The sequence below is a fragment of the Phyllobates terribilis genome, unplaced genomic scaffold (assembly GCF_046119375.1).
Source record: "Phyllobates terribilis strain yellow unplaced genomic scaffold, ASM4611937v1 Scaffold_6__1_contigs__length_29720123, whole genome shotgun sequence".
In the NCBI taxonomy this organism is placed as follows: domain Eukaryota; kingdom Metazoa; phylum Chordata; class Amphibia; order Anura; family Dendrobatidae; genus Phyllobates; species Phyllobates terribilis.
The window spans coordinates 27,129,256-27,142,764 of record NW_027362766.1 but is presented as its reverse complement, the minus strand read 5'-3'; the positions used below and the strand labels follow the sequence as shown (position 1 = coordinate 27,142,764).

Below are 13,509 nucleotides of genomic sequence, written 5' to 3'. Positions count from 1 at the left end.
ATATAATTTTTTTCTGCATCTAGCTCTGAAAAAATATTTGGCCTTCTAGCAGTGTGTGGGACTTTCTCTATTAGTCCATCTATACTGACCTCCATCAGGTTGCAAAATAAAATAATTTTTATCTGCATCTACAGTACCTCTGAAAAAATATTTGGGCTTCTAGCTGTGTGTGGGACTTGTTCTATTAGTCCATCTATACTGACCTCCATCAGGTTGCAAATTGAATATAATTTTTATCTGCATCTAGCTCTGAAAAAATATTTGACCTTCTAGCAGTGTGTGGGACTTTCTCTATTAGTCCATATATACTGACCTCCATCAGGTTGCAAATTGAATATAATTTTTATCTGCATCTAGCTCTGAAAAAATATTTGGCCTTCTAGCAGTGTGTGGGACTGTCTCTATTAGTCCATCTATACTGACCTCCATCAGGTTGCAAATTAAAAATAATTTTTATCTGCATCTACCTTTGAAAAAATATTTGGGCTTCTTGCTGTGTGTGGGACTTGTTATATTACTCCATCTATACTGACCTCCATCAGGTTGCAAACTGAATATATTTTTTTCTTCATCTACCTCTGAAAAAATATTGGGCTTCTAGCTGTGTGTGGGACTTGTTGTATTAGTCCATCTATACTGACCTCCATCAGGTTGCAAATTAAAAATAATTTTTATCTGCATCTACAGTACCTCTGAAAAAATATTTGGGCTTCTAGCTGTGTGTGGGACTTGTTCTATTAGTCCATCTATACTGACCTCCATCAGGTTGCAAATTGAATATAATTTTTATCTGCATCTAGCTCTGAAAAAATATTGGGCTTCTAGCTGTGTGTGGGACTTGTTGTATTAGTCCATCTATACTGACCTCCATCAGGTTGCAAACTGAATATATTTTTTTCTGCATCTACCTCTGAAAAAATATTGGGCTTCTAGCTGTGTGTGGGACTTGTTGTATTAGTCCATCTATACAGACCTCCATCAGGTTGCAAACTGAATATATTTTTTTCTGCATCTATCTCTGAAAAAATATTGGGCTTCTAGCTGTGTGTGGGACTTGTTGTATTAGTCCATCTATACTGACCTCCATCAGGTTGCAAACTGAATATATTTTTTTCTGCATCTACCTCTGAAAAAATATTGGGCTTCTAGCTGTGTGTGGGACTTGTTCTATTAATCCATCTATATTGACCTCCATCAGGTTGCAAATTAAAAATAATTTTTATCTGCATCTACAGTACCTCTGAAAAAATATTTGGGCTTCTAGCTGTGTGTGGGACTTGTTCTATTAGTCCATCTATACTGACCTCCATCAGGTTGCAAACTGAATATATTTTTTTTCTGCATCTACCTCTGAAAAAATATTGGGCTTGTAGCTGTGTGTGGGACTTGTTCTATTAATCCATCTATACAGACCTCCATCAGGTTGCAAACTGAATAAAAAATTTTTCTGCATCTACCTCTGAAAAAATATTTGGGCTTCTAGCTGTGTGTGGGACTTGTTCTATTAGTCCATCTATACTGACGTCCATCAGGTTGCAAATTGAATATAATTTTTTTCTGCATCTAACCCAGCCAATAGTTTTGGCCTAATACCACAGTTTGGCCACTCAACTCATTGTTTTTTTGTGCAAACAACTCCAGAGTTGTGAATTAGTTAACCACCAAAATGAGTGGAAAAAGGCCTGCTGCTGGTGGAAAGGGGAATAGGCGTGTTGGGAAGGGGAAATAAGGTTGTGTCCGTGGGGTAGGTGTTAAAGCAACAGTAACATCTGCAGAAGAAAGACCATCTTCCAGCCAAACTAAAATGTCTACTTCTTTTAGCGGACAATGTGATAAGATCCCTTTCTTACGGCCACGCCAATCGCTACAAATTCCAGATGAGGCACAAAAACAGCAGGTGCTTCAACGGATATCAAGTGCTCCTTTAAGTGGGATCTCCTTCACATCAACTTCAACATCACAAATACTCCAGTCCTCAAAGGTGTCACCCCAATCGCACTTGCTTCCTCACAGCTCCCAAATCTCCAGCTGCCCATCTGAGTATGAGGTAGAACAGATGGTTGAGTCTGCAGAGCTGTTTACTCATACTATAGCCTGGGAATCAGAGGTCGACTCCAGCGCTTCTGTGAATCCAGACGAGGAAATGATCTGCACTGATGTCCAGAATCTTTATGAGTCGGATCCAGGACCAGACGCAGAAGTTTCTGACCATAATGTAGACCCTCATTCCCAAACTGTAACTCCTGTTGGTGGAGACAATGAGGAAGACGATGATAAGACTCAAATACCTGATTGGAGCGACAACTTTAGTTTTTTGTCAGGGCAGGAACAGGTTGGCTCTGAGGACGACGGGTGTGATAACGCACAGGGTGATGATGATGAGGTTGGAGATCCCACTTACTGTCAACCCACAGTCAGCCAAGAGATGAGGTCAGCAGAGGAGGTGGAGGAAGATGCTAGTGACGATGAGGTCAGGTTGCGCCTTCCTGGACAGAGACATAGTACTGGAAGCACGTCAACAACTGCATCCTCAAACACAACTCTGCTTCTCACCACAAGTCGTGGTGGCTCTTCAGGTCGCATGGGTGCTAAGCCTTGCATAGCCTGGGCATTTTTTCAGATCGATAAAGATGACCCAACTCGTGTTATCTGTAACATTTGTCAGCAAAAGCTAAGTAGAGGCCAAAAAATACATAGTTTGAGTACTTCATGCATGAACCGGCACATGGACATGAAGCATAAGTTGCAGTGGGAAGCTCAGTGTGCTACAATGCGGCCTAGCCGGCCGGGCCAACCACCGTCTGCTATATCTTGTGCATCCGCGGCCTCTTCATCCTCTGTGACTGGGGGGACAGCAGTCACACCTGTTTTGGGGCGCAGACCTGCCACCTCTTTACCCGCAACAGCCAGCGTGATTGGCAGGTCATCATTTTCTTTGGAGGTGGTAACACCAGCTGGTGTTGAGCGCTGTCCGACATCGATAGCACCACCTTTGGATCAAGGCAACCTAACATGTCCGCCTGCATCTTCCTCACAGACCGGCAGTTTGCCGGGGACACCCTTATCAACCCCGTCTAAGCACAATAGCCAGCCCTCTGTCCCTCAGATGTGGACAAGTAAAAGACCATTTCCTCCTAGCCATGAGAAAGCTAAGAGGTTGAATTTCACCATCTGCAAGCTCTTGGCTACAGAAATGCTGCCTTTCCGCCTGGTGGACACAGAGGATTTTCGAGACCTTATGTACGTCGCAGTGCCCCAGTACCAGATGCCCAGTCGGCACTACTTCTCAAAGAAAGGTGTGCCTGCGCTCCACCAGCATGTCGCACACAACATCACCGCTTCTTTGAGAAACTCTGTGTGTGACAGGGTGCATTTCACCACAGACACTTGGACGAGTAGGCATGGACAGGGGCGTTACATGTCACTGACTGGGCACTGGGTAACTATGGTGACAGCAGGACAAGGGGCTGCTGTCCAAGTCTTGCCGTCCCCACGAGTTGTGCGTCAATCCTCTTTATGTCAAAGTTCCTCCACTGCTTCTGCCTCCTCAACCTCCTCTCGGTCTTCCACCTGCACCCAAAGCCTGTCTGGTCATGCCACAAGCTTTCTAACTGCGCAGAAGAGATCCTGCCCACCTCCTTACTATGCTGGCAGTAGGGCTCAACGTCATCAGGCGGTTTTTACATTGAAATGTCTGGGAAATGTGAGTCACACAGCTGAGGAGTTGTGGTCAGCTCTGGAGAACCAATTTCATGAATGGTTGTCTCCACTGGACCTGAAACCAGGGAAGGCCGTGTGCGACAATGCTGCAAACCTGGGTGCGCCCCTTCGCCGGGGCAAAGTCACACACGTGCCTTGTATGGCTCACGTGTTGAACCTGGTTGTCCAGCAATTTTTAGCCCACTATCCCAGACTAGATGGCCTTCTGCAGAGGACACGGTCGCTGTGTGCTCACTTCCGCCGTTCGCATCCCGCAGCTCAGCGACTTACATCTCTACAGAAGTCGTTGGGCCTGCCACTTCACCGGCTAAAATGCGATGTGCCTACCCGGTGGAATTCAACTCTGCACATGTTGCAGCGACTGTGGCAGCACCGACAAGCCCTGGTGCAATACGTTCTAACGTATAGCCTGGGCGAACGAGATCCAGAGGTGGGGCAAATCACGCTGGAGGAGTGGTCTCAGATCAGGGACCTATGCACCCTTCTGCACAGTTTTGAAATGGCGACGAAGATGTTTAGTGCTGACGATGCCATTATCAGCATGACTATTCTGGTGATTTACATGCTGGAGCACATGTTAAACAGAATTCGGAGTCAGGTGGTGGCACAAGAGGAGGTGGAGGAAGTAGAGGAGGAGGATTTGTATGCGGAAGGGCTAACATCTGCAAGGTCCAGACGGTCGGCAGCACCAGGGCGGCAGGCATGTGAGGGTGGGGGAGATGATTTTACCAGGGCGCATGGTAGCAGCCAAACTAGTGAGGAAGGTGCAGGAGCCCAGGAAGAAGTGGAGGACGAACTGATGGAAGACTCATCAGATGAGGGAGACCTTGATCACATTTCTGTTGTGCGAGGTTGGGGGGAGAGGACAGAGGAAGGAAGCATGATTGTTATCTCGCCACCAACACAACAGGGACTTGGTGCTCCTGGATGTGCAACACACATGAGTGCCTTCTTGCTGCACTACCTGCAACATGACCCTCGAATTGTGAGAATTAGAAATAATCCTGACTACTGGGTTGCCACACTGTTAGATCCCCGGTACAAAAGTAAATTTGCAGAAATGATTCCTGCCATAGAAAGGGATGCACGCATGCAGGAGTATCAGCAGAGACTGTTGCAGAATCTTACATGTGCTTTTCCACAAAATACCAGTGGTGCACGTAGTGAATCTCACAGTTCCAACTTGCCAACCGTGGGACCGTCAAGTGTTCAGCACTCAAACCGTAACAGAACCACAGTATCTGCTGGTAACATCAATTTTGCGGAATCATTTCACCACTTTTTTAGCCCATCCTTTGCAAGGCCACAGGAGACAAGAAGTCTGACACATAGTCAACGCCTAGAGACGATGGTACAGGAGTATCTCTAAGTAAACACTGAAGCCATGACTGTGTCACTGGACCCTTGCTCTTTTTGGGCTTCCAATCTGGATAAATGGCCGGAGCTAGCCACTTACGCCTTGGAGATCTTGTCATGCCCCGCAGCCAGCGTTCTGTCTGAACGTGTGTTCAGTGCTGCTGGTGGTGTGCTGAGAGATAAGCGCACGCGGCTCTCCACTGATAATGTAGACAGACTCACGTTCATAAAGATGAACAAATCATGGATCCGAAACGACTTTTCTACCCCTCTGTCATCCTGGGGAGAGTAAAAGTTTGATGATTGGTTAAAATCACCCTACCAACCGTTTTAAGCTTTCAAATTACTAATCATGTTTATCTGTATCTTGGCTGGAAAATAATTTGGGCTTTGTAGCAGTGTGCAGCACTGATTCTATTAGGCCATCTATAATAAGCTCCACCAGATTTAAAATTACTAATCATGTTTATCTGTATCTTGACTGGAAAATAATTTGGGCTTTGTAGCAGTGTGCAGCACTGATCCTATTAGGCCATCTATACTAAAGCTTCACCAGATTTAAAATTAATAATAATTTTTAGCTGCATCTAGCCCGGAAAATAATTTTGGGGCTCCGAGATGCGCAAGACACATAAGTGCCTTCTTGCTGCACTACCTGCAGCATGACCCTCATATTGTCAGAATTCGAAGTAATCATGACTACTGGGTTGCCACACTCTTAGATCCCCCAAACTTTTCGATCAACCTTTTCATTTTAATAAAGACCAAAAAAATGGTCATTTTTGAAATTATAAGCATTAGCAGGTTGTTAGAAACTGAAATCAAACAGTTTTCAACTCAAAACTTTATTCTAGGTGATGTTACATTTTCACATAGGACCCCTTGTTCGAAAGGAGCTTCTGAACTCTCTCGTCCATTGAATTTGTCAGGTTTTGGATGGTTTCTGCTTCAATTGTTTTGCATGAGGACAGAATACCCTCCCAGAGCTGTTGCTTAGATGTGAACTGCCTCCCGCCATCATAGACTCTCCTTTTAATGATGCTCCAAAGGTTCTGAATGGGGTAGAGGTCAGGGGAGCATGGGGGTCACACCATAAGTTTGTCCCCTTTTATGCCCATATCAGCCAGAGATGCAGATGTTTTATGTGCAGCATGAGATGGTGCATTATCATGCAAAAAAATGATCTTGCTGTGAAATACACGGTTCTTCTTCTTGAACCATGGCAGGAAGTGCTGTTTGAGAAAATCCACATACATTATGGAGTTCATCTTTAGCGCCTTCAGGGATCCTAAAGGGGCCGACAATCTCTCTCCCCATGATTCCAGCCCAAAACATTACTCCACCTCCTCCTTGTTGGCGCTGTAGCCGTGTTTGCGTGGGGTGTCCATCAACCAGCCATCCTCCACTCCATCCATCTGGACCATCGAGCGCTGCACGGCACTCATCCGTGAACAAAACAGTTTTGAAATCAGTCTTCATGTAATGTTTGGCCCACTGGAGCCGTTTCTGCTTGTGTGAAGTGGATAGAGGAGGTCAACAGGATGGCGTATGCACAGCTGCAAACCTCTGAAGGACCCTGCATCTTGTTGTTCGGGGGACGTTGGAGGCACCAGCAGGTTCAAAAACTTGTCTGCTGCTATGACAAGGCTTTTTTACCGCTGCTCTTTCAACCTGACGTAATTGCCTGTAGGAAAGAGTCCTCAATTTGCCCTTATCAGCACGCACACGTGTGTACTGTGAATCAGCTACATACTTCTTGATTGCCAAGACACTTCATCCTGATCATCGCACAATGTTGATTGTAGTCATGCCTTGACCTAAACACTCCACAATTTGTTGCTTCTCAGCAGCCGACACATCCTTTTTCTTTCCCATTTTGGCAGAAAATGTAGGCTGCTTAATAATGTGAGACAGCCTTCTTAAGTAGTCTTGCCTTTCATTGGACACACCTGCCAAACTAATTAGCACAGGTGTCTGCAATTGCTTACAGTGATATAAAGAGCCCTGACACACATCACCATCAATGAGTTTAACTGACAAACAAACAAATTCTTCCCTTATCACTCCTAAACACTTTTTGCATAATAATTTGGAACACAGTGTACATGTGCTTTTCCACAAAACACCAGTGGTTCACGTAGTGAATCTTACAGTTCTAACTTGCCAACCGTGGTCTGTATGGAGTTGTTCAATAAAAGGCCCAAAATTAAGATAACATAGATGGGAGAGGTCTCTATGAATAGGAATTCCTAAGTATTTGATACCCTGTGAGGGCCAGGCAAAGGGAAAGTTGGACTGGATGGAATCCTATATGGATTTGGGGAGGGAGACATCGAGGGCCTCAGACTTCGCTGCATTGATTTTAAAATTTGACCATGTAACAAAGTGATCTATTTCAGCCATAACAGCATGGATGGATATATGTGATTGAGTGATATATACTAGGACATCATAAGCAAATAGAGAGCACTTGTACTCGGTGCCTCCCACCTCAATCCACCTAATATTGGGGTTATGGCGAATTGATGAGAGCAGGTGCTCCGTCACTAGGATGTATAAGAGAGGGGACAGAGAACATCCCTGCCTTGTCCCATTGGTGATTGTGAAAGGTGATGAAAATGTTCTGACGCGCCCCCTGGGCCTTGGGACACCCGGAGCCGGACCCTTTTTGGTGGATGCTGGTGGTTGTAGTCTCCGTGGCGGCGACCCGGTTCCGTGGCTCAGGGCGGTCAAACCAGTGGCGGAACTATTTATGTGGTTTTGATGTTTAAATGTCCGACTACGCCACCCGTGGATTGCGGTCAGAGTGAACCGCCGCTCCAGGGCAGACCGCTGAGGCTGGTGTTGTGGGTGCAGCAGAGCAGAGCATAACTCCCCACGGGAGGAGTATAGCCTCAGGGCAGTGTATGCGGAGGATGGGGGTGATGGTGCAGGGCAGCAGCAGTAACGACACGGAGTCAGTGATGCAGTCCAGGGCCTTTACTCACAGTTCTTATTATCCAGACCACGTCTGCAGGTAACGGCTGCCCACGTCGTACTGTGCTCACCAGGTGAGGGGCTCAGACAACTCCCAGATAACTTTGGAGCGCTTCACAGGACCCCCTTTGTGTGTCCTTTGTCTGGCCTTTCTTACCAACCCTTCTGTCCGGCTGCCTCGGGCCTCCTCTTGGTAAACTTGGCGCCAGTTTCCCTGACCCTATGTGGTGCCTTCCTAGCGGGTGTAGCGAGGGGCTGCGCCACATAAAATGTCACAGCCTCCTGTTTCTAGCTGAGGGTCGTTTCCTGCCTCCACTAGTTTCGGGGACCGGTCTCCCCCTTTGGCCTGACCCCTCCACGCAGGTGGATTCGGGCGTGCGTTGGCGACTCGCCCGTCCGCACCCCTGGGATCCCTTCGTTCCTCGTTCCTGGAGCCTTCTCCGCTCCTCTTCCTTCCTTCTCCCTCTTCCAGGCCTGGGCCTCTGTTACTAGGCCCGCCTCCGGAGCAGAGCTCATGCAGAGCCCCTGCTCCCTGCCACTTCTGCTCAGACTTCTCTGCACTGAACTAAGATGGTGCCCACCTTTTATACTCCCTTCTCAATGCACCCAGGAACTGCTTCCTCCCTGCTCCTGCACTACAGGGTTCCCCTTTCTCAGTGTTCCCTCCCCCCACTCCAGCCAGGGACAGGGACTGTCGTGCCCATCTCAGGGGCATATTGGTCGCCCTGCCCCACGGCAATGTGGTGTAATGCATGCAGGTGTCGGGTCCTGATCCACACTACATCCTTACCTGAGAGTGAGATATCACACCTCTGGGTGAGGTGCAATACCTCTGTAGCAACCGAGCCCTCAGGGTGCTACAGTTCCATTTATCTTCAGCCTAGGTGACGTATTGCGATACAGGGCCGTGATTTTGGCTATAAAAGGGTCCCCTAGACCCCTACCCCAAGCTTTTTAAGAGAATCATATATGGCGTGCCAGGAGACACTATGGAATGCTTTCTCAGCATCCAACGAGAGTATCTAATTACAAATTTTTAACTGCATCTAGCCCAGGAAATACTTTGTGCCTAGTAGCAGTGTCTGCTAGTCAGCGGATTATCCCGGCTGTTAAGCAAGCTACACCACCTGTAGTTTGGACACTTAATTTTTTCAAAGGAAATGCTTCGGGACCACGGGATACTCAGTGAAGAGCATCAGGAGGCACCCCAAGGCATAGGGGCTGGGACTGGCAGTAGGATGCCTTGCGGTGGACAGCCGAGCTCGATCCTTATAAAAGCTTTTTAACTGCAGCAGCTTTAGTGGACGCTACTGGAGCTGGAATTACGCGGCTGCTGGCATGAGACTTGCCCTCCAATAGATCCTTGTAAATGGATTTAAAGTGTATTCATTCAAATTAGAGAGACAATTTAAATTAAAAAGCTTAGAGCTGCCTCCACCACAGGGGGGCTCGCTCGACCCACCAGCGGACAGGCACCAGTATTGGGAGAGGGGGGCTGGCCGTCAGGGTTCACCGCGGCTCTGGCACAAACCCGGCGACGCGGAGGTGGCACGGGCAGAAGCGGACTGAACGTGTCGGCTTCTCACTTTTTGGATTTTAGAAGGGCATGACATGCCTATATCTGTGTCTTCCCCTCCTTTTACTCCTCCACCTCTTTTCTTTTCGCATGACTATATGTACTTGTCACTTTTCCATGTGTTAGTTGTGTCTTCTGAGCAGTTTGTCAGCTTTTGGACACCTTTGAAGGTGTTTTCTATGTGTTTCTATGTGTTTTTGTTTGCCTGCCATTGGTTTTAACGGTGTTCGAAGGTGTTCGACAAACAGTTCGACGAACAGTTCGGCGAACACACGGGTGTTCGACGAACCGAACCGAACTCGAACACTACGGGGGTGGCTCAACACTAATTTTAAGCAAGAGAACAGAGAAAATCATAGCAGTTGTTACTTTTGACACTTTAATAGAGCTAATTCAGAATTAGCCTATGGTAACAGTATGGATAAAAGGATCATCAATGGCAATCACATTTGGGTAATCCAACCTACGACATTGGTCCAATAAGTTATTTCAAAAATTGGTGGAGAATAAATCAGGATTGAATACACCACCATATATCAGCAGGGATATACGATAGGGGTATGTCCACACAATGTCTTTTCGACACCGTCGTAGGTCACTAATTTTGCAACAGGAAGATGTCTGTAGTGTTTTTTTCTGAAGTGTCTTTTTTATCATCCTTTATTCTTACTTTTTTCGGGATTTTTTTTACTTCTATGTATAACATAGTGAGTGGCTTCCAAACAGAAGCCGCCTGAAGTATGGTAAAGTCACCTCTTTCCACTGCTTCGTGCCAGTAGAAGCCTAATGACATTAACAGAAGCTGAAAATATGCACAGCAAATTGTTTTGCCCCTGCAGTGCACATGTTCATTATTTTTCGCATTTTGTAAGAGCTTTTTTCAATCTGGTTTTGGAGCGCCCGAGAAGACTTCATATGCAATAAGAAAAGTGCACCTTCCTGATATATTAGAAATTAAATCTTGTTATACAATATTGTCCTGTGTCAAAAAAAGTCAGAACTTTGTTTCCATGTCAATATTTCTGTTTCCTCATTACTGTACCTGATTTGATGGTATTCTAAACAGCCAGACACAGTTGGCATTAGTTGGGTACGCTGATGGGTAGTTGGCTGAGGTCAGAATTCCATTATCTTGAATTAGTAAATTAGAACAGACATCTAAAGGAGAAAAATGATTTAATAAATGTTTATATTTATGAAGAAAATCTCTAATATCCCATTATGGTTCTAAGGTCGCTTTCTGGTAAATCTTGAATACAACTATTTGAAAAGATTTTCAAGAGCTTACCGCACTGATAATATAGGTTGATTTTAGAAATATCTAGAACACTCAGTCCATATCTTTGTCCAATTGGGACATTGGGATTAGGTATGGGGACAATGGTGGGTTGTCCTGAAGTGTTACTGTATGCATACCTATACAGGAGAAAAACATGGTTGAAAGCTTGAACTGAAGACAGAATGATACATCGTAGAATAGAAGATTCCAGATGTTATATTCATTTTTATCTTTCTAGTAGCCATGTATAATTACTGATACCAAAAACCAATGACTTACTTGTCATAATGCATCACTGAGGTGTAGTCATACTCAATACCAAGATTATTAGTGTTTTGTTTTTTAAAATTTCCGGTATAGCCTACAAGACAAAACATCTGTATTTGTCTGGATTTTATAATGATAAGGATATCAATGTAGAGATGTAGTAATCTTAAAATAGATCTATAAGTTGTGCTACAGCATTAATCTAGCATGCCTTTAGTAGATACACATGCAACCACCACATGCCAACTTTGTGTTAAAGCATCTGTGTTGAACAAATTCCATCTCAACATTCGTGGCTCCAAATTAACCTTTGCGGCACGAGGAATGTTTGTTATAAGATGGTTACATCTGTATGAGAGTATAGTTTTGTACTCATGGTGAGGGCATTACCTGGTGATATATACTGGTACATGATGGTGACATAGCTGTCACGGTCGCTCCGCATATGCTCATGGTAGAACCCCAGGGCATGGTTTAGCTCATGCTGTATAATTCCTTTATACATGCAACCATATATGTCTACCCCAACTGCCTGGCCTCCTCCGGTTCTTCCAATAATTGCATAACATCTGAATATGGAGAGAAAATAAGACTTTATAATAATGCTACCATTAATATTAGAATCAAGGGAAAGGTTGAATTATAAGATCTAATAAATAAAGCTTGCATTATATTAAACATGAAAAGTTATTAATACTGTTTCAGGATGAGTCATTTTAAAGCAATCAACCTGTTTCTTACAATAATATACCAGTACTAGAATTGTGTGTTTGTGCAGTTTTTAGAACATATTTTTCTATTAAATGTAAGGGAGTAAAACTAGGATTGTAGATAAGGATCTGGGTGTAATAGTCTCTCCTATACCTTGGTCTAACAGGATTTTCATTGGTCTTTATTTCAACCATACCATGTAACTGTTTTTTCTGTGAAATAGGGATGCGTCTTACATACTATGCCAGTGGTGGCGAACCTATAGCACTCAGAGCCCTTTTGGTGGGCATGCACACTGTGACCCCAGCATGCTGTCCCAGCAGCACCATGGAGCCCCCATCTAGATTGCTCGGGTCGTTCTGGAGGCCCTTTCATTTATTCTTGCACGTGCATGCAGCTGAACGATGCGGCGTGTGTAATGAAGGATTACTGACGTACTTTGTGAGTGTAGTAAGTGCACAATGCACTCCCGTCCCACAGATGAAGTGAAGATCGCAGCGGCAGCCCCAGAGTTCCAAGTAAACTAATCAAATTTGCAAATGATGCAAAGCTAGGAGGGATTGCTAACACTAGAGAAGACAGAGAAAGGATTCAGAAGGATCTAGATAAGCTCCAACAATGGGCAGTGACTAATATAATGGTAGTTAGCAGGGAGAAATCCAAGATTCTACATCTGGGCAAGAAAAATATAAATAACATCTACAGAATGGGAGGAATAGAACTAAGCAACAGCATGTGTGAAAAAGACTTGGGTATGCTCATATATCACAGACTGCACAGGAGTCAACAGTGTGATGCAGCAGCAAAAAAGGCAAACATAGTTCTGGAATGTATTAATAGAAGCATAGTGTCTAGATCATGTGAAGTAATTATCCCCCTCTACTCGTCCTTGCACAGACCTCATCCGGAATACCATGTCCAGTTCTGGGCACCACATTTTTAAAAAGCCATTGAAAAACTAGAGCAAGTTCAGAGAAGAACTATCAGGATGGTGAGTAGACTGCAAACTGTTTCCTACGAAGAACGGTTAAACGATCTGGGCATGTTGAGCTTGCAAAAAGGAAGGCTAAGTGGAGACTTAATAGCTGTCTACAAATATCTGATGGGATGTCACAGTGTAAAGGGATCATCCTTATTCTTATTTGCACATGGAAACATGAAAAGCAATGGAATGAAACTGAAAGGCAGAAGATACAGATTAGATGTTAGAAAAAACATTTTGACAGTGAGGATGATCAATAAGTGGAATATGCTGCCACGAGAAATGTTGAGTTCTCCTTCAATGTAAGTCTTCAAACATTGGCTGGACAGGCATCTGTCTGAGATGGTTTAGTGAATCGGACATGATGACCTTGGAGGTCTCTTCCAATTCTAACATTCTATGATTCTATGTAATTATAATGCACCAGCCCAGTGTATACTGTAATATATGTACCAGCCCTAAATGTGCCCTGTGATGTATATATGCTCCAGTCCCAAATGTGCCCTGTGATATCTGCAACAGCCTCAATGTCTTTTGTGATGTCCGCACCAGCCTCAATGTTCCCTGTGATGTTTGCACCAGCACTAATGTCTCTTGCGATGTCTGCAGATGCCCAAATGTCTCCTGTGATGTCTGCACCCG

General features: G+C 44.9%; 1 protein-coding gene across 2 annotated transcripts in view; it reads right to left on the bottom strand.

The window, feature by feature from the left end:
* The window catches only part of LOC141152646 (embryonic protein UVS.2-like), a 95,418-nt gene that overhangs the window by 59,827 nt on the left and 22,082 nt on the right, over positions 1-13,509 (bottom strand). For both annotated transcript variants that reach the window (XM_073637203.1, XM_073637204.1), the window contains exons 4-7: positions 11,565-11,743; positions 11,187-11,268; positions 10,917-11,044; positions 10,671-10,786 (exon numbers count right to left, since the gene is read on the bottom strand). In XM_073637203.1, coding sequence (XP_073493304.1) covers positions 10,671-10,786; positions 10,917-11,044; positions 11,187-11,268; positions 11,565-11,743 — 505 coding nt within the window. The remainder of the gene's footprint in view (positions 1-10,670; positions 10,787-10,916; positions 11,045-11,186; positions 11,269-11,564; positions 11,744-13,509) is intronic.